General features: G+C 55.7%; 2 protein-coding genes across 3 annotated transcripts; both read right to left on the reverse strand.

Moving 5' to 3' along the window:
- Window positions 1-1,511: 1,511 nt before the first annotated feature.
- On the reverse strand, window positions 1,512-7,093 carry ART1 (ADP-ribosyltransferase 1). Of its 2 annotated transcripts, none has more exons than XM_087936872.1 (5): window positions 6,961-7,093; window positions 5,814-5,873; window positions 4,319-5,063; window positions 3,382-3,420; window positions 1,512-1,647 (listed from the first exon to the last, which is right to left on the reverse strand). In XM_087936872.1, exons 2-5 carry the CDS (start codon window positions 5,862-5,864, stop codon window positions 1,544-1,546), a joined length of 939 nt encoding a protein of 312 aa, XP_087792998.1. In that variant the 5' UTR covers window positions 5,865-5,873; window positions 6,961-7,093; the 3' UTR covers window positions 1,512-1,543. The 2 variants fall into 2 exon arrangements, with proteins under 2 accessions (XP_087792998.1, XP_087792997.1); XM_087936871.1 differs by having other exon boundaries at window positions 4,319-5,081.
- Window positions 7,094-8,992: 1,899 nt separating this feature from the next.
- LOC113450444 (short transient receptor potential channel 2-like) lies at window positions 8,993-24,250 on the reverse strand. Its single transcript, XM_087936864.1, is given in 14 exon segments — window positions 8,993-9,578; window positions 10,886-11,018; window positions 11,622-11,691; window positions 12,089-12,216; window positions 13,548-13,740; window positions 14,475-14,567; window positions 14,785-14,820; window positions 14,822-14,942; window positions 16,955-17,158; window positions 18,110-18,284; window positions 19,615-19,779; window positions 21,285-21,494; window positions 22,251-22,943; window positions 24,201-24,250. Coding segments are annotated over 14 exon segments (2,724 nt in total). The 5' UTR covers window positions 24,228-24,250; the 3' UTR covers window positions 8,993-9,102.
- Between the last annotated feature and the right edge of the window lie 423 nt (window positions 24,251-24,673).

Raw genomic sequence — 24,673 nt, forward strand, 5'->3', positions numbered from 1 at the left:
CAACAAACAATCAACAAACAGTCTAATCAAAGCTCCAACAAGAACCTCCCACCAACACGGGCAGGAAAAGCCGAGAGCAAACCCCACTCCTTTCTAACACTGATGATGTTCCCTAGTTGGGTCATGAAACGTCTGTAAGGAAACAGCCAAGCTCTCCCTCACAGGAGTTAATCTCCCTGTGGTTGGATTCACACAACACCTGGGACCAGGTCTGTTAACCTTGGCTTGCCTTTCCCAGGTGCCTTTCCATTCCAGCCTGGCTAATTACTTTGGGGTTCATTGAATTTCCAGATCTGGGAAATGGGTTAATTCTGTAGCGAAGTATTGCACAATTGGGGTCAGAGAGAGTGACTTTGGGGGACCATTCCAGAAGACCGAGTGTTTCTTCACATTGGCACCTTGCCAGCCTGTCCCATAATATCAGTTCTCATTTATAGACTTTGGGTGACCAGGCCAAATTCCTTCAAGAAATGGCCACTGTCAGTCACCGACAGTCATTTTGGCGGTGGTCATCTGAAGCTTCTTCTAGGAACAATTCTGACGTTTCACGATCGCCTCTTCTGAAGACAGAGAGTTCTCCAGCTCCTAATTTGCACAATTGAAGCTTTAAAGCAGGAAGGGGGTCCAACCGTGGCAACTTTAAGACCTGTGGACTTCAATTCCCAGAATTCCCCAGCCAGTTATACTGTGTGGACCTGTGGACTTCAACTCCCATTCCCAGAATTCTTAGATGACTTGGGAATATGCCGCCTTCAGTCCAACCTAAGTGTCGTATATAAAATTATCCCTTGCAATGTCCTACCCATCAGTGACTACTACTTCAGCTTCAACCATAACAATACAAGAGCACACAACAGATACAAACTCGGGGTGAACTGCACCAAACTCGATGGCAGGAAATACGATTTCAGCCACAGAGTGGTCCATGCCTCGAATGCCCCACCTGTGGTTTCTTCCCCAAAACTTTAACCGTAGACTGTCTATTGTTGACCTCCCCCCATTCCTAAGAGGTCTGTAAGGGCACCAATGTGCCTCCCGTCCTTTTAGTCGTACCCATTTCATGTACTCATAATCATGTTCTAATGATATCTGTTATCCAATACAGGCTTGACCAACAAATAAAAATAAAATAAAAATAAATTCCCCAACCAGCAATACCAGGTTGAGAAACAGTGGACAAGGGCGGGAGTCTCCAACCTGGGCCACTTTTAAGATTTGTGGACTTCAACTCCCAGAATTCCTCAGCCGGCAAAGCTGAAGTCCACAAGTCCTAAAGCGGCCCAGGTTGGAGGCCCCCGGCACTGGGTGATTTTTCTGGCCCCTTCCAACTCTATCATTCCTGACTGGCTGGGGAATTCTGGGAGTTGAAGTCTTCAAATGTTGCCAGAGTTGGACATCCTTCCTTTAGTAAAACGGAGCAAGGAAGCGCCATCTCTTGGCTCCCGCAAGCCATGCCGACTGGCCTCCTCTTCTGCTGCCGCTGTTGCTGCTTCTGGATTGTCCCCGTCAGGAAAGGGTGGGCAGACCTTCCCCAGAGGTTTAATCACAGGAGTCCTGGGGGTCCAAGGAGGCCCACAGCCAGGAGGGGACCCCAGAGGAGGAGTTTCGGGGCTCGGTCTCTGATGGAGAAGGGGCTCCAGCCTCCATCTGCCCAGAGAAAGGAAGACACATTGGCTCCTGCCCAACCACACCCTGCCCTCCCTCCCCCCCCCCTCCCTCCCCCCCAGCCAAAGAGACAGAAAGCCCCCCCACTGCGTGACCTCCATCGCAAGCGGCCTCTGCCACCCCTGGCAAGGACCGCCTTCGGGGCTGTGAACACCTGTGGGGAGGGTGGGATGAGGACAGACCCTCCCCCAGCCCCTCTGGCCAGGGATCGGCCCCTTCTTCCCCAGACCTGCTCGGGCCCGCAACTCTTCCAACAAGGGAGAGGAGGGGGAGCAGGCAGGAGGAGGCCTGGCCAGTTGGGGTTTGCTACTGGTTGGGCGCAGCTTGCCAAAAAGCCTCCCGCGATCAGCCGAGAGGAGGAAGAAGAGAAAAGCTCAGGGACGCAGGTCAGGTATGCATGCACACACACGATCCCCGAACTGATAGTGGAACAGGGAGGATCCCACTGGAGGGCGTGGCTTATGCTCGGGTGCCAGTTTCTCCGTACCAGTCAGTTTCCGTCACTTTCCCTCTTCCCTTCCTCCCTTGAAATAAGAATCCGTTTAGTTTCTTAGGATGCGACTGGCCTCGCCATCCCTCTGCCCTAAAGGCTTCCCAGACGTTTCTTTATCCATGTGCTTTTAAGGGAAAGGTGGGTGACGAGGAGGGGACACCACCCTGGAGTTCCCCAGACAAGAATCCTGAAGCCCATCCATCCCTTCCCCGCTTCAGTGCCTGATGGTTGATGTGCTCCCTGTGACTGATGATCTACTGAACGGGAGGATACCGGTTGTGGCCTGTTGGCCATTGGCCCCTCCAGCGGCCGAATCAGGGGAGGAGGGGGAGTCAGGGCCAGCCTCGGGGCAACCTGAGAGCTCCGAGGAGGAAGAGGGGATGGAGCTGGCACACAGACCGAGACGGAGGCGGAGCCTGGGCTGTCTATCAGCCCTCAGATGGAGAGTCAACAGCCGCCGGGTCTGGAGGGGGCTGATACGGAAGAGGGGGAACAGCCGGGCCCAGCGCCTGACGTGCAGATGCACAGAAGGCAGAGGAGAGGAGAGCAGTGGAAACCTATGGGCCGGTCCTTGGGATGGAAGAGCCAGGTCTGGAGAGGGCTGATGTGGAAGAGGAGGAACAGCCAGGCCCAGTGCCTGACGTGCAGATGCACAGAAGGCAGAGGAGAGGAGAGCAGTGGAAATCTCTGGGCCGGTCCTTGGGACGGAAGAGCCAGGTATGGAGGTGGCTGATGTGGAAGCGGAGGAACAGCCGGGCCCAGTGCCTGACGTGCAGATGCACAGAAGGCAGAGGAGAGGAGAGCAATGGAAACCTATGGGCCGGTCCTTGGGACGGAAGAGCCACAACTGCTAGCGAAGCCCCATCCTAGCTCTGGGGATAAAAGGCAGGGGGAGGAGCCAAATAAGTGTGGCACACAACTATTCCTCTCCCGGCTGGACGGAGGGACTGGTTAGCCTGAGGCGAGAGAGGAACTTTTTGGCGGGGCCCCTCATAACGGGAATATTGATTTAAATGCAGAGGGTTTGTCGTGTTTGGGAGCCGGGTCGGAACGATACCAGTCACCGGCTCACTCCCAAGTCAGGGAAATGCCCTGGAGCGAGGAGAGAAACCCAGCACTGTGGGGTGAGGAAGAGACGGGGAAGCGGGGGGGGTCATGCAGGGGGGGTGGGGGAGCCCCAGGCGAGCAATTCAAACGGGGACAGGAGAGCCGCCTTCCCTCACCTGACTTGAAGGGGCATTTCTGCATCTTGCACTTTTTCTCTGCAAACATAAAAGAAAGTTGAGAGTGGAAACCGGTTCAGATCGCTGGCCTTTTTAATGGGAACATTGGCCTGGCCCCAGAGGATTCTGGGAGAGCGAAGAGGAGCCATGGAGAACGGGGCTTGAGCAACATCGTTCCAAAGGTGCTTCCCCTCCCCCACCTTCCAAAGGGAACTGGGCTTTTTTGTCTTTGAAAACATTTCACTTCTCCCCCAAGAAGCTTCTTCAGTTCTAACTTCAGTTTTGGAAAAAAAAGCCCCTTTGGGACAACCTGGATGACTGATACAGATTTCCCTACTTGGACTAAGTACAGCTGTGTGAAAAAGTCCTGCGCGCTTGACGGTTTATGGTTTATGACATTTTTTGGATAGGCCATTGATTTTATGATATTTTATGCTAACCGCTATGCAAATATTGTTGTATTTAAATAAATACTGGTGGTTTTTAAGTGAAAAGCATCAGCTTTTTGCAATTTGGTGCTGTTTGGATGGGGATGGTGAATTTCCTTGCATGCTTACAATGACTTTGAAAACAGATTAACTGATGCAGCCCCAGTGGCCTACGTGTTGCAATTACTAAGGCCGATGCTCGTGTTTTGTTAACACTTTTATTGTTTGTGGGCCAGAAAAGGACCATTTAGGTAACCAAACATGGTTACTAACATGAAATTGGCCAGCCCTTATTGCTTATCACCAAAAAAATGTCTTAAACCCTAAAGCGTGCAGGACTTTTTCACACAGCTGTATCTCTTGCAGGGCAAGATCTGGAGATGTGGAGAGACCACCTGGCCCAGAGGATCGCTAAGGGCCAGACATGACCGAATGGATCTCCTCCCCCTCCTCCTCCTCCTCCCCCTCCTCCTCCTCCTCCTCCATCTACCTGGTGTTTTAGCGGTTACCTTTCACAAACACGCAGTTGTAGACGCTTTCGTCTTCAAGCGAGAGGAGGTGGATGAAGTTGGTCTCCTGCCCCCGGGTGAAGTTGACCACCTTGAATTTCTCAAAGGGAGGGATGAGGACCTCTTCCTCGCCCGGGAAGAAGGAATAATTCTTGATGTTGACCCCGTAGCAGGTCTCGATGGTGAAGAAGCTGTCCGTGCCAAAGCGCAGGGCGCTCTCGTTGCTCCGCGAGGATGAGGTGAATTGCCCAAAGCGGACCAGCTTGGCGCGCTCAGAAGTGAAGCGGACGCTCTTGACCCCCCGGTAGACCTTGTGGCACCGGGGCTCGGCGGTGATGCCCAGGAGGTGAAGGGCTCGCGTCAGGAGGAAGTGGAAGGCCTTGAAATGGAAGCGGTGGAGGTAGTCGTCCCTGGTGCGCCCGGCCTCCCTCACAGCCGCGTTGAAGTCCCTGTGGAAGCGGCCTTGGACGGTGTAGGCCATGAGGGCCACGGCATGCTCCGGCTTCAGGCCAGAGGGCTCCGGGAGGGAGGCCGCCTTCTCCTTCCACATGGAGGCCGCCTCTGACCAGGCGTCGGCGTAGACTCTGTTGGTGGCGAACTCTGTGCGGTTCAGCTCCTCCACTTCTGCTTCCATCAACTCCACGCAGCCCTTGTACTGGTCATCGAAAGACGTCAAGGCCATGTTGAGGTGCACCTCCTTGGTGGGGAAGAGGTCTCGCCTTACTTTGAAGGAGGAAGCGAAGACCTGAGGCAGGAGAAGGACCTGAATGGGCAGAAGGAAGCCGGGGGCCCAGACTGGGCGGGTTTTTAAGGTTATGGGGCAAACTGTACTGCTTTGAATTGAATATTTTTCATAAAGGAAAGGAGAGGGGAGGAGAGAGAAGAGAAGGGAAGAGAAGGGAAGGGAATAATATGGAAGGATGGGAAAAGGAAGGGAAAAGAAGAGAGAGAGGAGAGGAGAGGAGAAGAGGAGAAGAGGAGAAGAGAAGAGAAGAGAAGAGAAGAGAAGAGAAGAGAAGAGAAGAGAAGAGAAGAGAAGACAATAATAGGGAAGAGAAGGGAATAATATGGAAGGATGGGGAAAGGAATGGAAGAGAAGAGAAGAGAAGAGAAGAGAAGAGAAGAGAAGAGAAGAAGAGAAGAGAAGAGAAGAGAATAATAGGGAAGGGAAGGAAATAATATGGAAGGGGAGGGGAGGGGAGAGGAGAAGGGAAGGGAAGGGACGGGAATGATTGGTGTAGAGTCACCCAAAGTCCCTCTCCATGACTGACATGGATCTGAATCCAAATTCCCCAATTTTAGATTCAAAACTTCATCCCAATATCCTGGTGGGCGATTTAAAAAATCCTACACTGAACTCTGATTGGGGGATTGTTCTTATGTACCTCAAGATCCCTGCATGGTTTCCCTGGGCCTGATAAAAGTGTTGCTCCGTTATGGATTTTGGAAGAGTTACACGTCAGGGCTTTTGCTGTCAGACGTTTTCCCGTCCTACCTGAACAGGCCCGATAACCAGCCACATCAAGCACAGTCCCAGGCGCTTCATTCTTCCCGCCTTTCAAAGCAAAACAGAGAGATCGTCATTCCTGTTATTCCTGCCTTCATATGCCCAAACAGAACAGAACGGAATAACAAGAGTTGGGAGGGACCTTGGAGGTCATCTAGTCCAACCCCCCCCCTGCTCAGGCAGGAGACCCCAGACCATTTCAGACAAATGGCAGTCCGGTCCCTTCTTAAAAACCTCCAGTGATGGAGCAGCCACAACTTCTGGTGGCAGGCAGTTCCACTGGTTCATTGTCCTGCTGTCAGGAAATTTCTCCTTATTTCTGGATTGTTTTTCTGCTTGATAAGTTTCCACCCATTGCTTCTGGCCTTCAGGGGCTTTGGAGAATAGCTTGACTGCCTCTGCTTTGGGGCAGCCCCTCAGATACTGGAAGGCTGCTCCCCTGTCTCCCCTGGTCCTTCTCCTCCCTAGACTAGCCAGGCCCGGTTCCCGCAACCGTTCTTCATCTGTTTGAGCCTCCAGTCCCCTAAAATCCTCCCGGTTCCTCTTCTCTGCCCTCTTTCTTTTTCATAGTGTGGTGACCAAAACTGGATGCAGAATATTCCAAGGGTGGCCTTCCCAAGGCCTTATAAAGTGGTACTGATAGATCACGTGATCTTGATTCTACGTGACATAAAAAAGAGACCCGGGTCCTTCTAGGTCCTTCTCAGGATGCCCCTTCCCACCCAGCCACCCACCCACACCCAACTCTCAACCCCATTCCACCGAAAAACGAGGAAGGCTCAGAAAAATCGGAATTGGTTTTTACTGGAATTAGGGGGTTCCACACAGGTGAGCAAACCACCTTTGGCAGGTGCTGTCTAGATTTGAAGGCTCACAGAGCCGCCTCCCTTTTGTTTGCCATTTGTTAATTTTTCTCTCAGTGGGCATGCCAAATATGGCAGTGAATTAAATCAATAAATATCCACAAGGAGGCTGCTGAGCAATTCTTCCAAATACTCAAAACGTGGTTTTCCTAAACTCTTTCCAACTCCTGCTTAGGGGCAGGTCGAAGATCTTCCTGCCTGAGGAGGAGAAGAATTATTAAGGAGTTTTCAGGGTGGCCCAAACTGGGGTTAAGGGAAGGGGAGAAGTTTACCTCTCTTTCTACGGACCGGGAACGGTGGGGCTCCGTGGCTCCGTCCGCTTCCCTCCTTCCAGCCCTGGCTCGGTGGCTCTTCTCAGCTGTGGGAGGCCATCAATGTGACAGGTGGGCAGTCAGAGGGCGCTTTTTATAGACCCAGGCTAGAAACCCTTGTTGCACCTGGGTTATTTATACCCAGTGGTGTTGTACACAAGGACATCTGGAGCAATACTGACTTTCAAAACAAGGGGAAGGAGAAGACCAGGAGCCCCCCCCCTCCTTTAACCCCACCTGCCCCAAACAGTTGCACGACAGATCTGGAGAGACACTGGGAATTATGGGAGTTTAATCTATGTGGGTCCTTCCCTCTGTATTTTACCCTCAGCTGTGGGACCCACCACTCTGGTTGCATAGACGCCTCCGACCTCTGGTGCAAACGCCATTGGGAGCAGGTTCTCATTTCCAGAACATTTGATTGGCGGTGCTTGGTGATCTCTGAGCTAGGTGGTTTTCTTGCAGACATTTCGTGACCCAACTAAGTAACGTCAATCACCAGTGCTAAAAGAAAGTGGGGTTTGTGGAGGGAAGAGGAGAAAGGAGAAGAACAAAAGAGGTTTTGGTGCTCTCTGAGTTTGGTTGTTTTCTTACAGACGTTTCATGACCCAACTAGGGAGCATCATCAGTGCTGACGAGTGTGGGTTTTGCCCCATTGTAGCTGGCCCCTGTAGCTGGCCCTGGCAGTATTGATGGGAGCATGAGTTCCTCCTTTATGCTTTCTTGAGCAGAATATTGTTTTCTGCTTGATGGTTTGTCTGGAGTGGATCCCGGCTTCTCCGGTGTGGGCTGCTGAAGAGGGTCTGGGCTGGTCTTTTCATTTCCTTCCTAACTTCTTGGCTCTCTCTTTGGAACGGCGTGTAAAGGTGCTTTATCTCTGTGGGACGTGTGATTTGACCGAATGCCAAGCCTGTGAGCGTTTTTGGATGTGGCTCTATCTAATCTACGAATCGTTTCTGAGCTGAATCCATCGAACTGCATGTATGTACCCTCATTTCCCCACATTTATAGGTGTGACCGTGGGTGCAAAGATAACAGTGGAAATCTCAATTTGTAACCCTTGCCCCCCAATACAGAATAATAGAACCATAGAGTTGGAAGGGACCTCGGAGGTCTTCTAGTCCAACCCCCTGCTCAAGCTAGAAACTCTAGGCCATGTCAAATGGCTGTGATGAAGCTCCCACAACTTCTGAAGGCAACTTCTGTTCCATCGGTTGATTGTTCTGTCAGGAAATTCCTCCTTATTTCCAGGTTGAATCTCTCCTTGGTCAGATTCCATCCATTGTTCCTTATCTGGCCTTCAGGGGCTTTGGAGAAGAGCATGACCCCCTTCCTCCTCTCCGGGGAAAGCCCCTCCCTCAAATATTGGAAGATGCTCTCCTGTCTCCCCTGGTCCTTCTCTTCCCTAGACTAGCCAGGCCCAGTTCCTGCAACCGTCCATCGTATGTTTGAGTCTCCAGTCCCCTCAACATCCTGGTTGCTCTTCTCTGCCCTCTTTCCAGAGTCTCAACATCTTTTTATAATGTGGTGACAAGAACTGGATCTATAATATGTAAACACCAAACTTTATCGCGTTGCATAAAAGAATAAAAAAGGTGAACATTTGGTATGTGTTTATTTATTTATCAAGGCAACTCTGAGCGGCTTACAGCTTATAGCAAGACCAGTGAGGTGGGCAGTGTGCAGCGGAGAGCGGTTGCTTTATTGATTGATTTGCTGGAAATCCTCCCCAAACTGTCCTTCCTCCTCTGTTCCGAAGCAAGAAAACCTCAGGCCAGGAGAAACTGTGAGGCTGCAGCTTCCTCCTCCTCCTCCTCCTCCTCCTCCTCCCTCCTCCTCCTCCTCCTCTTCAAGTGCATTTGCAAGAATAGCGCAACTACGGCAGGACCGGCCTACGGAGCCGTCCCAGTGTTGCCCAAAAGGGCACCCGTCCCTTTTGGGCCCCTCCCCACCCCCAGGGAAACCTCTGGGAAGGGGTCTGGATTGTCCCCCCAAAGGATGGCTGATTCCCAAAGCTGGTGGCCTCCGTGGTGGTCCAAGAGGGGCCACGGCCGTCCTTTGCCAGGCGTGAGAGCTAGGAAGGGCCCTCCTGCCCAACGCAGCTCAGGATTCTGCTGCCTGCCCGGCCGCGTCTTCTGTCTCCTCTTGGGGCTTGTACTCCGGAATGCCCGCCTCGGCCTCGGCCTCAGCCTCCTCCTCCTCCTCCTCAGGCCCCACCACGACCACCACCTCCTCCTCCCCCTCCTCCTCCCCCGCTTCGCCCCCCGTTTCACCCTCTGCCTGTCCCACCACCTGGCGCTCCTTCTCCTCCCGAAGTATTGGCAACATGTCCTCCATGGCCAGGGGGACGTCCTGGTGCACCACCACTTCCACGGGGGAGCCCTGGCTCTCGTTCCCCGTCTCCGGCTCGTAGTTCTGGAAGCTGTCGCGGACTTTCATGATGTACTTGCGCAGCACGCTGGCCCCATCCAAGGGGTTGTTGCCCACCCCGCTGGTGGCCACCGACTGCCGGAGGTGCTTCATCTCCGTGTGGAGACGCAACACCGACTTGTTCAACTCGGTCAGGCGGTTCCCCAGATCTGAAAGGGAAGGAAAGGAGAGAGCTGGTCGTCAGGTTTCCAAGGGATGAAATCCGTTTGAAAAGAAAAGAGCCAAGTCCGTCTTCCAAAACAATTTCTTTGATTTAGGTAAAGCCTCAAATTGGCAAAGTCTGTTGTCATTCCGGATCTGACCCAACCCAGAATTACCCCACGTAATATTGGAAGTTAGAAACAGTCCCCCAAAGTCACATTCCCCAAATAGAAGTAAATCAACGTTTGCCTGAGGTCCTCAATCTCCACCTCCAGGTCTCAGCAGGGCCGGCTTTCGTTCCCACGGGAAGAAGAACCACCTAACCTCAACAACTCTCTCTCACCCCACTCCTCCCTCCTTAGGAATGTGGCAAACCCCAAACCCCCCCCAATAACCAGCAAAGGGAAAGAAAGGAATTTATAATAAGGCTAAATAAAATGGCTACCCGTAGGTCAGTTTCGAGCTTGACACTGGTGGACAGCGGAGAAGGCCCAGACCTCACGTCCCACCCCAGAGGCAGCCCCCCCTTCACCTAATCCCCCCACCCTGAGGCCATCTATTGAAACACCCAAACCCTGGAAACATCCGAGTGGCCGCCGGGTGAGCTGTGCCCGGGGCTTCCTCTGCCAGGAACCCTTCGGTTTGAGGCACAGAGAGAGGGGCGTCTCTCACAGGCTTGGGGGCCACCAAGAAGGGAAGAAGCACAGGTAGTCCTTGACTTATGACCACAACTGAGACCCACATCTCTGGAACTAAACAAGACCGTTGCCGAGTGAATCACTCATAAAATATTTCTCTGGTCTTTTAGAGTTGCCAACAGAAAGGGAGGCAGTGCAGCAGCTATCAAAACCGAAACTGCATTCCATAAATGTTTTTGAAGATAGGAGCTTTAGAAAATGGCTTGACTCCCTTCCTCCTCCCTGGGGCAGACCCTCAAATATTGGAAGACCGCTATCCTGTCTCCCCTGGACTAGCCAGGCCCAGTTCCTGCAACCGTTCGTTGTATGTTTTAGCCTCCAGTCCCCTCATCCTCCTGGTTGCTCTTCTCTGTACTTTTTCTAGAGTCTCAACATCTCTTTTTTATGATGTGGTGACCAAAACTGGATGCAGGACTCTAGGTGTGGCCTTACTAAGGCTTTACAGAGTGGTATTAGTACCTCCCTTGATCTCGATTGTATCCCTCTGTTAATACAACTCAGTATTGCATTCGCTTTTTTGGCGGTGGCTGCACACTCTCAGGGGTCCCTGACCCCCTGCCCAGGCAGCAGCCAGGTGTCCGGCCACAACCCATTCCGACCCCGCCCCCCCGGCTCACCTTTCCTCCGGCTTTCCTCCAGCTCCCGCCTGGCCGTGTCGATGTAGCGCTGCACCAGAGCCTTCAGTACTTGGCGCTGATAAGAGAGGCGGGTTTCGGTCCGGGTGCCCCCTTCCTCCACCGAGGGGTTGCTCTGGGAAGTCAAAGGGCATTGCAAGCTTATTTGATTGGCACCCAGGAAGCCGGCTGGAAATAGAGCCAGCGGCCCTGAGTTCCATACAGTTCCCGCAGGACAATTCCCCCCCCCATTTCCCTTTTCTAGACTTTATCATTACCTAACTTATTCAGATTTACACAAAGCATACACATTCATTTGTGGGGTTCTCGGTGGTCTCTGAGCGTGGCTGCTTTCTTGCTGAGTGGTGTTTGCTCTCTGTTTATGTATAAGCAGCCTGCTTGCAGAGAGAAAGTCCCCCTCCCTTCTAGGACTGATGATGTTCCCTAGTTGGGTCATGAAACGTCTGCAAGAAAACAGCCAAGCTCAGAGAGCACCCAGGACCCCCACAGTCCTCCTCCTCCTCCTCTCCACAAACTCCTCTCCCCTCTAGCATGGATGACGTTCCCTAGTTGGGTCCTGAAACGTCTGCAAGGAAAACCACCACCCAGAGAGCCCTCAAGGCCCTCACAGTTCAACCCTGAGCTATAAATATTTTCTTTTATTGGTAACAGGCTTCGTTTAAGGACTCAGGGGGACACCAGCACACGTGCCCTCGGAAACTCTGAAAGGGGAACTTACGATGGTGTTGATCGGGGGATATTTCTGGCTCTTCTTGGATTTGTGACAGCACAAGAAGCGAAAGAAGCCCCTGGAAAGGTTTATAAAAAACCAGGAGAGAAGAATTGGCAAGGGAGTCTCTGAGGTTGGTTCCTTGCACACTTGGGGGGGCCCAAAGGACCCCCAGGATGGTTGGCGGCAGGTTGGATCACCACTACCCCTTTCCAGGACGCCAGTGAGGGGGGAACCCTCTTAACCCCCAAGGCCCCCGGAGGCCCTGCCTACCGTGAACCAAGGGGGCTTTCCCAAGACCCCCCTCCCCAAGGCTCCCCGAGTTACCCCTGGCCGTGCGGGGGGGTGCAAGTTGAATCCAGCGTGCAAGTGGAGCCCACACTGGGCCCTCTGCCCTCCGGGGAGACAGGGGAGGGGGAGGGGCAGGGGGCCTCTTCAGGCGAGCGGACAGCCGACCTCTTCCGCGTCCCCCCTACCGGATGGCGTAGAAGGTGGACTTGGGCGTCGGGATGATGTTGAAGGGGACGGGCAAGGTTAAACCTTCCCTGAAGAAGGACAGGTAGAGTTTTGAGCGGGCAAATTTCCACTCTACGTCGGCGTCATTCTGTGGGAAAGTAGGGAGGGGAGAGGCCCGTAAATAAATGAGACACGGAGGGGGGAGGAGAACCCATCAGGTTTTCCCAGAATAACAGAAAGGACCTTGGAGGTCATTTAGTCCAACCCAGGGGGTGGGATTCTACCGGTTCGGACTGGTTCTCTAGAACAGGTTGCTATGAACCGGCAAATCAGGTCCCTGGCTGGCCCTGCCCCTCCCCGCCTGCCCCTCCCAGTCAGTCCTGACTGCGCATGCCCACCATCGCTGTGTTCTCCCCCACCCCGTCACTCCTGAGGGTATTTCCTCCCCCCCCTCCCAATGACCAGCTGTTCCTATGATCCGCTGTGCCGGGACCCCCCTCACTGTCTTCCTGCTTCTCCCAGGGGGCTTCCCTGAGGCCCAGGAAGGCAAAACATGGAGGGGGCATAGTCTCCCCACCCGGCTCCATTTTTCTCCGTCCTGAGCCCCAGGGAAGATTTCTGGGAGCAAAATTCCCCCCGAGGCTTCCCTGAGGCCCAGAAGGCCCCAAAAACCTGGGGGGCGGTGTTGCAAGAAAACAACCAGTCACGTGGCCACGCCACAGAACCGGTTGTTAACCAATTTGAATCCCACCCCTGGTGCAACCCCCTGCTCAAGCAGGAGTCCCTAGACCAGGGGTCTCCAAGTTTGGCCCCTTTAAGACTTGTGGACTTCAACTCCCAGAATTCCCCAGCCAGCTTTGCTGTAGACCCCTGACTTAGATGGCCCTTCTGGTCTCTTCCAACTCTATCATTCCTGGCTGGCTAGGGAATTCTGGGGGTTGAAGTCCGCGAGTCTTAAAGGGGCCAAGGCTGGAGGCCCCTGACTTAGATGGCCCTTCTGGTCTCTTCCAACTCTATCATTCCTGGTTGGCTGGGGAATTCTGGGGGTTGAAGTCCGCGAGTCTTAAAGGGGCAAAGGCTGGAGGCCCCTGACTTAGATGACCCTTCTGGTCTCTTCCAACTCTATCATTCCTGGCTGGCTAGGGAATTCTGGGGGTTGAAGTCCACAAGTCTTAAAGGGGCCAAGGCTGGTCTAGCCCATTTCAGACAAACGGTTGTCCAACCTCTTCTTTAACACCACCAGTGTTGGAGCACCCACAGCGTCCAGAGGGAAGAGGTTCCACTCTTTTGTCCAAATTTATTCCTGTTGGGTTCGAGCATGCAGTCAGCGCAAGTCTTTATGTTTCATGACCCTTTGGTCTGCAATTCATTCGCCCAGAACTGAGAACTGTGGCTGAGAATTTCAGAGAGCGGAAGTCCGAATATTCAGCTCCCCGAATTCCCCTCTGGCCCCTCCCCGCCTCCCTGACGAAGACTCGCCTCGATCTTCTGGAAAGAGTTGGTGATCATGGCAATGAGCATGTTGAGGAGGACGATCACCATGACGATGGTGAAGACGCCGTAGAGCACGCGGCCCACCAACTCAGCCATGAAGTACTGGGGCATGTCGACCACCTTGTGTTCCTCCATCCCCATCATTGTCCAGAAGAGGAACTGGAAGGTCTCGTTGAAGCTGCACGAGACAAGAGTTATCCGGTGGGGGAAAGCTCCGAATTTATTTTATTTACACACACTGGGAAGGATGCCAAACTCAGAGAGGAACCATAAACTAGAGATATTTCCACGCTTTGTTTCCAGCACTGGCCCATACGCAGGTCCGTCCTCTTATCCAGTTGTCACAGCTGCAGCACATTTCAGGGGATCAAGGCCCTTTCCTCCCTCATAGACCACGCCATTCACGTTTCTCCCTTATCCTCTCCTCCCTGCGTGCCCTAGGATGGAGGTGGGATGGGCCTGGGTCCTCCTCTGACTGCCCAGCCGGCCTCTGCCCTTCCCCAGCCTCCTCCACAACCCCCAGAGCCACACTCCCACTCCCTGACCACTCTGTGGCTAAAGTCGTATTTCCTGCAATCGAGTGGTTAATCTTGAGTTTTTATCTATTGTGTGCTCGTGTATTGTTGTTGTTGAAGCTGGAGTAAGACCATTAAGACGGGGAGGATGTTGCAACGGATAATTTTATGTACTACGCTTAGGTCGGACCGAAGGGGTAGATAGAGAAGAGACAGACAGACAGATGGAAATGGGGACGGAGAGAGAGAGAGAAAAATAAGAGGGACCTGTCCCATCCATTCCACCGAACCCCCTTCCTCCTTCAAGGACCCTCAGGGCCCACCCGCCTGGTCTGGCTAAATCCTGGGGTTCCCGGCCAGGCAGGGCCTCCCCTCCCAGGCCCAGCAGCTGCCCTACCTCCCCAGCCGCTCCGATTCCTGATAATGGACATAGATGTTGTTCATGCCACACAGGAAGGCAGTCAGGATGATCATCATGATGAACATGAACCTGGAGAGAAGCCAAGAGGAGGTCAGGCCCAGAGGAGGCGCCCTCCCCTCCGCCTTCTCCTTCCCCAGGCACCGGCGGGGTCCGCGGGGCCGTTCCCCTGAGAACGCCCCCGTCTCCTTGGGCCCCTCAAGGCCTGGCCCAGGCTGGGAGCTTTCAGTGTCCTCCCCAGACCACGGCAGGAGGGGACCCGGGTCAGAGGAAGGTCCCCCCCCCGCACCGAATCATGTCGTCAATCATCTTCCCGATGGAAATGCGTCCCCAAGGTCTCGTGGGCAGGCAGGATGTAGGCCAGGCGCGTGAAGCTCAGCATGCTGGTGACAGCAAAGAGCACCTCGGCCATGAACTGGGGGTCCTCCGTGCGCCACTCCAGTCGCTCTGCGGAAGAAGGGAGGGGAGGCAGGTTGCGGATCCATTGGCGCGGTTCGGTTTCAGGGGGCCTCCAGTCCCCCAAGCCCTGAGCACCTCGTGCCTCCGCTCCCTCATCAGGCGGGCCTGTCCCTCCAACACAGGGGTAGCCTCAAGATCGCAGGAAGGGACGGCGCCGCTCTATGCAGCCGCTAGCAAGGGAATCCGGCACCCAATTCTGGTCACCATCGAAGGGGGGAATTCAGCTGGTTCAGACCGGTTCCGGAGAACCGATAGCAGAAACTTTGAGTAGTTGGGAGAACCGGCCAATCCCGCCTCCGACTGGCCCCGCCAACCCCACCTCTTCTCTGCCTCCCATTGAGTCCCAGCTGATCGGCTGGGTCTCCTTTGGTCGCCCTGCACAGGAGAACGGAGCTGGAAAGCAGGTTAGTGGGGTGGGGAGGGAAGGGGGATTTTGCAGTAACCTTCCCCTGCCACGGCCACCAAGCCACACCCACCAAACCATACCACACCCACCAAGCCATCAAGCCACACCCACAGAATGCCACACCCACCAAGCCACGGCTGGGTTTCCTTAGGTTGCCCTGCACAGGAGAACGGAGCTGGAAAGCAGGTTAGTGGGGTGGGGAGGTAAGGGGGATTTTGCAGTAACCTTCCCCTGCCACGCCCACCAAACCACGCCCACAGAACCAGTAGTAAAAAAAAAATGAATCTCACCACTGGTCACCATGATACAAAAAAGATATTGAGATTCTGGAAAGAGTGCAGAGAAGAGCAACCGGGGTGATGAGGCCCAAACAGTCCAGTTTAATGAAAAGAAGGACCAGGGGATGCCCCAAGGAAGGGGGAGTCAAGCTCTTCTCCAAAGCCCCAGAAGAGGCAGGACTGGAAGTGATGGAGGGAAACTAACAACGATAGAGGCAACCTGCAACTCAGGAGAAACTTCCTAACGGTGAGGACAATGAACCCGCGGAAGGACTTGCCCGCAGAAGCTGTGCACGTGCCAACCCTGGAGGCTTTGGAGAAGAGCCTGGGCCCCCACTCGTCCGGAATGGCATAGGCCAGGGGTGTCAACCTCATTGAGGGCCACATCAGGATTGTGTTTGACCCCAGGAGGCTGGAGTGGCTGTGGCCAGCTGGACGTCACTCGTGTCGGGGGCGCCTGTGGTGGCCTGAGCGTTCTGCCAGTGAAGTTGGGCTCCCGAGCTCCGTTTTCGGCTGTGACGGCGTCTTGCAACCCTTTGCCAGTGAAAACAGAGCTTGGGAGGACCTTCTGAGCTCTGTTTTCGCTGGCAGAGGCTCCACAGGCGGGTCCTTTGCAGTTTCCAGGACGGCCCTTCAGGGCAGACCTAAGCCCTCTGTGGGCCAGGTGTGGGCCTTGAGTTTGACACCCCTGGTAGAGGGCCTCCTGCTTGAGCAGGGGGCTGGACTAGAAGACCTCCAAGGTCCCATCCAGCCTGATTATCCTATGCTCTACAAAACGGACCTGCCCAGATATTAAGGTCAGTAGAAAGATGTGCAGTCCCTCCAGGATCCCTTTGTGATGATGGAGAGGCCTTGCCCACCCTGGGGGCTGTTCTCTGCACACTGCGTCCCGTTGCTCTGTGGCGCAACCCAAGCTCTTGGTTTGGAGCGGGGGTGGGGCTGAGCGTGGAAAGACCTCCTTCCAGGACTGGACTGGGCCACGGACGTCTCGGCTTTCGTCACAGGAATCCCGCCCTTCCTCTTCCCCTCGGCTTCTTCTGTAGCTCCAGAGCTGGTTTGACAAGCACTTCCGCGTCCCCCTTCGATTCTGTGGGGTTGGTCGCTTGAGCTTCCTCTAAGCCCGGGGTCTCCAGCCTTGGCTGCTGGAAGGTCTGTGGACTTCGGCTATGCTGGCTGAGGAATTCTGGGAGTTGAAGTCCATAGATCTTCAAGCCACCAAGGTGGGACATCCTTGCTCTAGGCCGAATGGCAGACTCACAGTTGTACCCAACCCTAATGACCCCACACCCTGGACTCCCCTGAGCCAACCAACTCACCAGCTTGGGTATAATAGTAGCACTCTGGAGTAGAAGCCTGGATGTCCAAGCAGAAGACTTGTCCTTTGAGGTAGACCAGCAGCCTGAGCACGAAGGACGCCAAGTACATGCTGAGGATGACGATGTCCAGGAAGTTCCACCAGTCAAGCAGGTAGCTGCGCAGCCCTTCGATCCAGACCTCCTTGCACTCAAACCAGAAGAAGCCTGAGAGGACAAGGGGGGTCAACACCAACAAGGCAGCTGGACGCACTGGAGGCCCTGCCAAGGCCAAAGCCCCTTCTCTGCATCCTGGGTCTCCAAGAACAGGCTGGCTTCCATCGGTCCATGATCTCCCACCTCCCAAGGCCAGTTTCCCACAAAGCCGTACGATCTTCCCAAAGCCCCCCTCCCCCCTCTGCCCCCTCCCTCCCCGTTGAGTTCCCTTCAGGTTCTGTCCTGTCCCAAATGCAAAGGGTCCCTTCTTGCGGCCAGGTGGAGGCTGTTGAACAGGTCAAGCCATGTCTCTGTCAGGACAGCATCCGGGACAACACCGACCTCAACACTGGCAGCTGAGGGAACCCGTCTGATTCTTCCTCCCTCCCTCCTCCATCCCTCCTCCTCCTCCTCCTCTTCCTCCTCCTCCTGTCATACTTTATGATTCTTGACTCCTGACAAATGTATCTTTTCTTTTATGTACATTTACACCAAGACAAATTCCTTGTGTGTCCAGTCACACTTGGCCAAGAAAGAATTCTATTCTTCTATTCTATTCTCTCTTCTCTTCTCCTCCTCCTTCTCCTCTTCCTTTTCTTCCTTCTCCTCCTCCTCCTCTTCCTTTTCCTCCTTCTCCTTCTCCTCCTCCTTTCCCCCCTTCTCTTTTTCTTCTTCTCTGTTTTCCTCCTCCTCCTCCTCCTCCCCCACTGGTGGTGACACCAACAACGAGAGTGAAGGATGTGATGGACAGACAGAAGGTGACAAGGAAGTGATGCCAGACCAGGCTGTCCGGCCACCGATGTCCTTCACTTTCAGGTCTCCCCTCTTCCTAGGGAGAATTGAGAAGGTGCCCAGGGGAACCTCGGCCTCCGGGAAGCCGCCCAACCGGGGCAGGAGGAACAGCCACCACCCCGCTTCCTTCCCCCCCTCACCCTGGGCCAGGGAAGCCGCCCAGCCGCCTACCTGCCACCCAGATCATGTGAATGGACGTCTCCCACATGCTCTGGTTCCGCCCCTTGAAGGAATCGTGGTAGTGCTCCAGGATCAGGGACTCCACCAGCAGGAAGACCAAGAACCAGACGTAGGAGGCCGAGTGCAGCAGGAATTTGATCACGGGGATCTTCAGCATTTTGCCAATCTGCCAGCCGGGAAGGAAGGAAGGAAGCAACCAGAAGGCCCTGAGTTTTCAAAAGTGGGTGGGGGGGAGCCCCCCCGAGGCTCCTCCGGGTCCCTCAAACTCCTCACCGTTCAAGGCAGCTGTTATGACTCAGCCTTCCATCCTTCCCTGGTTGCTAAAACGAGGACCCAGATGGCTGGGGGAAATATGCTGCAAAGCACTGCGAAGCGGCCTAAGTCTAAGTGCTATTGCTGGGGTTGGGATTCATAGCTAGAATGTCTGTCTGTGCAGCAACTACGGGTAGTATTCAGCCAGCGGATGGCAGTGTTTCCAAGTCTGGATCTATGGTACATACTCTATTCTATGCTCTTTTTTTAAAAGTAGTTTCCTGTTACAGTTATATAGTTGAGCAGTAAAGCACATGGTGACTGTGCTTCTTGTTTGCTCTGTGCTGATATATATATATATATATTCTCTTGGGTGAGAAACGGAACGTCTTCAAAGAAAAAGACACAAAGTCCTGCTGCCTTTTGAAAAAACACCTTTGGGACAACTGTGGCCTGGATGACGGAGAATCTCCATAGACACCGGCTCAGCTTTCTCCAGCTGACTCCAAATCCCAGCATTCCTGGTCAAAACGGCCACTAGCTAAGAATCCTGGGGTTTGCAGTCCCGACACCATTGCAGAGAGCTGGCTCCTGGCTTTCAAAGAGCGGGGCAGGCAGCGGGGAGAACTTCACCCGCTGGGTATCTGGCATTCAAGATGTTCAGAGAAGCTGCAGATCCAACCCCCCCCTCCCTCCTGGGCTTTTGTGGTCATCGTGGTTTGGCCCGATCTGGACGTCCAGCCTCAGAGGTGGGATTCGGCAGGTTCGGACCGGTTCTGAAGAGCCGGTAGCGGAAATTCTGAGTCGTCCAATCCCACCTCTTGACTGGCCCCGCCAACCCCACCTCTTCACTGCCTCCCACGGAGTCCCAGCTGATCAGCTGTTGCCCCGCCCAGGAGAATGGAGCTGGAAAGCAGGTTAGTGGGGTGGGGAGGGAAGGGGGGATTTTGCAGTATATCCTTCCCCTGCCACGCCCACAGAATGCCACGCCCACCAAGCCACACCCACAGCTGATCGGCTGGGTCTCCTTTGGTTGCCCCGCCCAGGAGAACGGAGCTGGAAAGCAGGTTAGTGGGGTGGGGAGGGAAGGGGGGATTTTGCAGTAACCTTCCCCTGCCAAGCTACGCCCACCAAGCATGCCACACTCACCAAGCCACGCCCACCAAACCGAGCCAGGCCCACCAAGCCACGCCCAGAGACCCGGCAGTAAAAAAAGTGGAACCCCACCCTTGCCGGAGACCCACCTTGGATTTGGGGAGGAAGAAGTAGGTGAGGGAGAGGAAGGGCATCGCCAGGAAGATGGAGAAAGAGATGAAGACCTTCCAGAGGCTCTTGCTGCCCCGCCAGCTGGGGAGGCTCCCACACCAGATGGACGAGAGGACCTGCTGGCAGACGGGGTGGGCCACAAACTGAGCCCGGGAGGGAGGGGAGGGAGGGAGGGAGGGAGGAGAGGGAGGGGAGAGGAGGAAGGAAGGAGGGAGAGAGGGAGGAAGGAAGGAAGGAAGGAAGGAAGGAAGGAAGGAAGGAAGGAGGGAGGAAGGAAGGAAGGAGGGAGGGAGGAGGGAGGGAGGGAGGAAGGAAGGAAGGAAGGAGGAGAGAGGGAGAGGAGGGAGGGAAGGAGGAAGGAAGGAAGGAAGGAAGGAAGGAAGGAAGGAAGGAAGGAAGGAAGGAAGGAGGGAGGGAGGGAGGGAGGGAAGGAAGGAAGGAAGGAAGGAAGGAAGGAAGGAGGGAGAGAGGAGGGAAGGAGGAAGGAAGGAAGGAAGGAAGGAAGGAAGGAAGGAAGGAAGGAAGGGAAGGAGGGAGGGAGGGAGGGAGGAGAGGGAGGGAAGGAAGGAGAGGAGGAAGGAAGGAGGGAGAGAGGGAGGGAAGGAAGGAAGGAGGGAGGGAGGGAGGAAGGAAGGAAGGAAGGAAGGAAGGAAGGAAGGAAGGAAGGAAGGAGAGAGTCAACCGGGGGCACCAGGAGCTCATCGGAGGAAGGAACCCCCTCCCCACATTACAGACTTCAGGTACCCAGTGGTGCCTTTATCCCCATCCCTGAATATGCCGATAGAGGTAGTCTTCGATTTACGACTGGTCACTTAGGGACTGTTCAGAGTTATGATGGGCCTCCCCAAGACTACGTGCGAGCCAGATTCGAAGCTCTGACGGCCACTGCTCCTGCCCAGCAGCAGTCCCAGGTTCAACCACTGCCCCAAATTTACACCTGTAAAGCCAGCATCCTGCAGTCAGGTGAGCACAATTTACAAATTCTTATTTTTTAAATCAGAAACCAGCTGTTACTTCTGGTTTCCAGCCAAACCCAAAACCCCAAACCCCACCTACACCCATCCTGACCCCATTGCACGGCGTTCTTGTAGACGTCTCATGACCCAAGTGGGTCATATCTTCAGTGTTAGGGTTATAAGGTAATATAATAGCAACACTGAAGATGTTCCCTAGGCAGGCAATGAAACGTCTGCAAGAAAACCACCCAGCTCAGAGAGGATCAAGGACCCCGCAGTCCTCCCCTCCTCTTCCTCTGCCCTCCCCCCTCTCTTCTTCCTCCTCCTCTTCCTCCTCTTCCCCCCATAAACGCCACTCCTTCTAGCACTGAAGATGTTGTGGGTTTGTGACCATTGTGACCTAAGAGCAGCAAACGGATATGAACCTGGGACCTCTTTCTCTCCCCATTCTTAAATATTTTTTCATTTAATGAATAACCTTCCAATCGATAACTTTCAAACAGCTGGGAAGAGGGAAATGAAATGGAAATAAATATTCTAAGAAATTCCCCCGCGGAGTTTTGCGGGCATTTCTCAAATTCCCTCGTTCTTCCTTTGAAAAGAAAAAAGGGCAGAATAATATCAAGTAGAAGTCCAAGCGAGGGCAGAGGGCCCCCCCCTCCCCCTCTCCCCCCCTGCTTCGGCCCCCTCACCCGTTTCTGGTTGTAGTTGACCGCCAGCCGGAGCCTGGCCAAGTTGGGGATGCCCTCCTCAAAGGCCTGCTCGTCCATCCCGTTGTCCTCCTCGTCCACGTTTTCTCCCAGCTCGTTCAGGATGGCCGTCACTTCGCTCTGGTTGCGGCACATGCCCAGGAGCTCAAAGGCAAACTCCTGGCACAGGTCCTCCAGCGCCAGGTAATCGGGCTGCATTAGGGGAGAGGGAGACGGCCCTTGAGCAAGGCCCCAGACACTCCCATGCACCACGGCTCTGCGGCCTTACGTCCTGGCAACCCCACTCCCTCCTAGCCCCGATGACGTTCCCTCGTTGGGTCATCAGATGTCTGCAAGAAACTGCCCAGCTCAGAGAGCCCAAGGACCCCCAGTCTCCTCCTCCTCCTCCCTTCTAGCCCCGATGACGTTCCTCGTTGGGTCATCAGACGTCTGCAAGAAAACTGCCCAGCTCAGAGAGCCGCAAGGACCCCACAGTCCTCCTCCTCCTCCTCCCTTCTAGCCCCGATGACGTTCCTCGTTGGGTCATCAGACGTCGGCAAGAAAACTGCCCAGCTCAGAGAGCCGCAAGGACCCCACAGTCCTCCTCCTCCTCCTCCCTTCTAGCCCCGATGATGTTCCCTCGTTGGGTCATCAGACGTCGGCAAGAAAACTGCCCAGCTCCGAGAGCCGCAAGGACCCCACAGTCCTCCTCCTCCTCCTCCCTTCTAGCCCCAGTGACGTTCCCTCGTTGGGTCATCAGACGTCTGCAAGAAAACTGCCCAGCTCAGAGAGCACCCAGGACCCCCCAGTTAGACAAGGGGAGGGTCAACGGCATTCAAGGGGGCTGACTTAGTTTGCTTGTGGTGACGTGGGGATTCTAGGCCGATCCCTCGTTCAACTCCTCCCCCAGTTCTGCCAAGGACGGAGGTCTCGGCAACTCCGCACGCCCCCCGCCCCCCGGCGACAGACCTTGAACTCGGGCTCCTTCTTGGAGAGCCACTTGAGCTCCCGGCTGAGCTTGAAGGCGGTCAGCATGGGGTCCTCGCTGGCGATGGAGAGGTAGGCCCGGCTGGCGATGCCTTTGTAGGTGTTGATGCGGGAGAGGGAGAACTTGAGCAGGTCGAACTTCCGCCCGTTGGAGCACTCCAGGCAGACGCAGGAGACCTTGTGGGGCCGGGAGATGGTGTGGCCCTTCTTCATCAGCATGTCCACGATCTCGTAGAGGTCCTTCTCGCAGGCCAAGGTGAGGGGGGTCACCCCGGGGGCGAAGCGGGAGTTGTCGATGGAGTTGTCGAAGAAGGCCATGGAGAAGGACTTGATGTCCATCTTCATGCCTTTCTCTTGGTCCAGCCGGTCCAGGAGCTGCTTGACCACGCCGGGCTGGTTGGTGTCCACGGCCACCAGGAGGGCCTCGTGGACCTGCCGGAAGTCAAACTTCACGAAACGTAACAAGGTCCGGGTGATCTCGGCCCCGCCCGTGCGGATGGCCAGGTTGAGGGCCTCCCGCCACAACCGGTCCTCGCTTTCGTCCAGCTGCCTCAAGATCCCGTCGCTGACATGCAACATCTGCTGGATCTTCACCAGGTGCCCGTCTTGGATGGCAGCCAGGAGGCCCTCCGGGAATTTCAGCTTCTTGTTGACGATCTCCTTCCAGTTGGACGGCTGAAAGGAAGGCGGAAGATGGGCGCTCGGCCAAGAGAACGGGCTGGGTGGATCTCTAGAGATCCCATTGCCCCGGGTTCCGGGGGATCCCGAGAACCCTGCGGGCGCTGGGAGTATTAGAGAGGGCAGCTCTGCAAGCAACACCTGCCCACGGCCTGCAGTTCGATCCTGGGGAGGCTCGAGGTGGACTCAGCCTTCCGTCCTTCCCAGATCAGCCAAATGAAGACCCAGATTGCTGGCTTGGGGCCTCTCTCTCCCTCTCCCCTCCCTCCCTCCCTTCCCCTCTCTCTCCCTCCTTCCTCTCCCTCCCTCTCTTCCTCTCTCTGTCCCTCCCTCCCTCTCCCCTCCCTCCTCCCTTTCTCCCTCCCTCCCTCTCCTCTTTCTCTCTTCCTCCCTCCTCCTCTCCCCTCTCCCTCCCTCTCCTTCCTCCCTCCCTCTCCCTTTCTTTCTCCCTCCTTCCTTCTCCCTCCCCTCTCCCTCCTCTCCCTCCCTCCTCTCCCTCCCTCCATCTCCTCTTTCTCCTCCTCCCCTCTCTCCCCTCCTTCCTTCTCCCTCCCTCTCTTCCCTCTCCTTCCTCCCTCCCTCTCCCTCTTTCTCTCTTCCTCCCTCTCTCTCCACCCTCTCCCTCCTCTCCCTCCCTCTCCCCATCTCCCTCCCTCTCCCCTCTCTCCCTCTCCCTCCATCTGTCTCCCTCCCTCTCCCCTCCCTCCCTCCCTTCCCCTCTCTCTCCCCTCCTTCCTCTCCCTCCCTCTCTCTCCTGGCTTGAGAGGAAGGGAAGAAATTCTGACCTTCATCTTTCAGAGCTCTAACTAAGCAATAAGTTGGAGGGGACGGGGACGCCCCCGCCAAACATAAAGGCTCTGCGCTTTCTTATCGTTTTCTCCTCCTCCTCTCCCCCCCCCAGCCCTTTGCAGGCACCTCCGGGGTCCGGCAGGGAAGCTGAGCGCTGGGAGGGGGGACAGTTATTTGCAGAGCAAGTGAAGGGGGGACGGGACCCCTCGCCCCCCTCCTGCTTTCCAAGGGGAGAAGCCTGCCGCCCCTCCTGGGAAAGCGCCCCGGGGTGGCCGCGGTCGTGCGTGGCTTTTTGAGGGGGCTGGGTGGGTGGAGGGGGCTGCCTCTGGCCAAAGAGACGCTCCCGAGAAGCGGGGACCCGGGCTGGGGAGGAGGAGGAGGAGGAGAGTCCGGGGGGGGGCTGAGGAAGGGGCTTCCAGCTCCGCCCTCCCGGTCCCGGGACGCCCGACGCCCGCCAGCACCTACCGTGATGCCCTCGTACTCCGTGGCCATGGCGCCTGCCTCCCCCTCCGGGCCCCGCCGGCCAGGCGCCCCTTCCCCGCCGTCCGCTCCCCGCGCTCCTCGGCCCGAGCTGCCCCGACGGCCGCCCGGCTTCCTTTTCCCGGCGCCGGGAGGAGCCCGCCTGCCCAGCCCCGCGGGGCCGGTTGCCACGAGGAGATCCCGGGCGGCGGCACCTCCGGGGAGGGACGGAGAGAGGGAGGCGCAGGTGGCTGCTGGGGGCCAGCGGGGGGGGGGCGGCCCCGGAGCGAGGTTGGCGGGGGGGGGGCGGAGAAGGCGCCGGACTCTTCGGGAACCGCTCTCAGGAAAAGCCGAAAGGCAGGGCGCCCCTCGGAGCTGGGGGCGTTTCCTGACCCAACTAGGGAACATCATCCGTGCTTGGAAGGGAGGAGGAGGAGGAGGAGGACGGTGGGCTCCTGGGCGCTCTCGGAGCTGGGTGC

This window comes from Pseudonaja textilis, chromosome 7, assembly GCF_049901715.1.
Source record: "Pseudonaja textilis isolate UNSWEBS1 chromosome 7, rPseTex1.2, whole genome shotgun sequence".
NCBI classification, from domain to species: Eukaryota; Metazoa; Chordata; class Lepidosauria; order Squamata; family Elapidae; genus Pseudonaja; species Pseudonaja textilis.

Bases quoted from the DNA above. Each gene is read 5' to 3' on its own strand.
- ART1 (XM_087936871.1), bottom strand. From the start codon at position 5,864: ATGAAGCGCCTGGGACTGTGCTTGATGTGGCTGGTTATCGGGCCTGTT. The intron at 3,421-4,318 runs GTAACCGCTAAA...TTATGTTTGCAG, and splicing joins CAACTGCGTGTTTGTGAAAG to AGAAAAAGTGCAAGATGCAG. The intron at 1,648-3,381 runs GTGAGGGAAGGC...TTCTCTGGGCAG, and splicing joins GAAATGCCCCTTCAAGTCAG to ATGGAGGCTGGAGCCCCTTC.